We start from the raw sequence: 1,259 nt of genomic DNA, 5'->3' as shown, positions 1-1,259 counted from the left end.
CTGCTGCTGAAAGAGAAGCAGACAACGGTGCCCGAGGAAGCTGCACAAGTGCAGCAGCAGCATCGCCACTCCCGCTGCTGCAGCTGCCGCCGCAATCCCCCCCACCAGCAGCACCTGCACCAGGGGCCCCCATGAAGCCGTAGGGGGGGCCCCCAGCACAGTCAGAAGAGCCAGGGGGCCCCCAACGAAGACTCTCGTCGACGGTCCATGAGGGGCGGCCTCGCACCTCTCCGCGCACGCCGTCGCCGGCAGCAGCTGCTTCTACTCCTTGCCAGCCTGCATGCAAACGCATGCAAATGCATGCAAAGATATACACACGCATGAATATGCATGCAAACGCATGCAAAAGCATGCATATGCATGCAAACGCATGCAAGCGCATGCATATGCATGCAAACGCATGCAAGTGCATGCGCTTCTCTTGTTATGAGCGGATGATACAGACAGCCAAGGAGATGTTTATACACTAAACAAAGCCCGACGCCCCTCCATCTGCATGTACAGCTGCATTTATATACATTTGCATGCAGTGTATGCAACTGATTCTACACAACAGCAAGCAGCAGCAGCAGCAGCAGCAGCAACAGCAGCAGCAGCAACAGCAGCAGCGCTGGGGGTGTCTCACACTCACCCTGAGCAACAATGGGGCCTCCGTAAGCGCCATCAGCACCAGCAAACCCAGCAGCAGCAGTTGCNACTCACCCTGAGCAACAATGGGGCCTCCGTAAGCGCCATCAGCACCAGCAAACCCAGCAGCAGCAGTTGCTGCTGCTGCACCTCCTGCTGCTGTTCCTGCTGCTGCCACTGCAGCTTCGCGCAACGCGCTGCAGCAGCCAGCAGCAAAACCTGTCGGTGCTGCGGGAAGGCCTGCGGGGCGGGTTAGCTGCTGCTGCTGCTGTAGCAGTGTTGGCAGCTGCTGCTGCTGCTGCAGCGAGATCTGCTGGGGCTGCTCCACAGGGACATCTTGCTGCGGCTGCTGCTGCAGCGGTAACTGCTGCGGATGGTGCAGCCTCATATCAGGCTGCTGCTGTAGTGGCATCTGCCGGTGCTGCTGCAGCGCAATGGATTGCTGTTGAAGAGCCATATGTTGCTGCTGCTGCTGCTGCTGCTGCTGCAGAGAAAGCGACGGATGGTGGGGTTGTTGTTGCATGGATAGATGCTGGTGCTGTACTTGCAGTTGGTGTTGGTGATGCATTGCCATTTGCTGCGACTGTTGATACTGCTGCTGTTGCTGCTGCTGCTGCTGCTGCTGCTGCTGC

General features: G+C 58.6%; 1 protein-coding gene across 1 annotated transcript in view; it reads right to left on the bottom strand.

The window, feature by feature from the left end:
- Positions 1 to 261: 261 nt before the first annotated feature.
- EMH_0093410 (uncharacterized protein) overlaps positions 262 to 1,259 on the bottom strand; it is a gene marked incomplete at both ends in the record, with an annotated part of 1,291 nt that continues 293 nt past the window's right edge. Inside the window, 3 exon segments of the mRNA XM_013501977.1 lie at positions 262 to 276; positions 632 to 695; positions 699 to 1,259. Coding sequence (XP_013357431.1) covers positions 262 to 276; positions 632 to 695; positions 699 to 1,259 — 640 coding nt within the window.

This window comes from Eimeria mitis, genomic scaffold (assembly GCF_000499745.2).
Source record: "Eimeria mitis Houghton genomic scaffold, Emh_scaff7985, whole genome shotgun sequence".
NCBI lineage: Eukaryota > Apicomplexa > Conoidasida > Eucoccidiorida > Eimeriidae > Eimeria > Eimeria mitis.
This window is presented reverse-complemented; position numbering and strand designations above follow the sequence as displayed.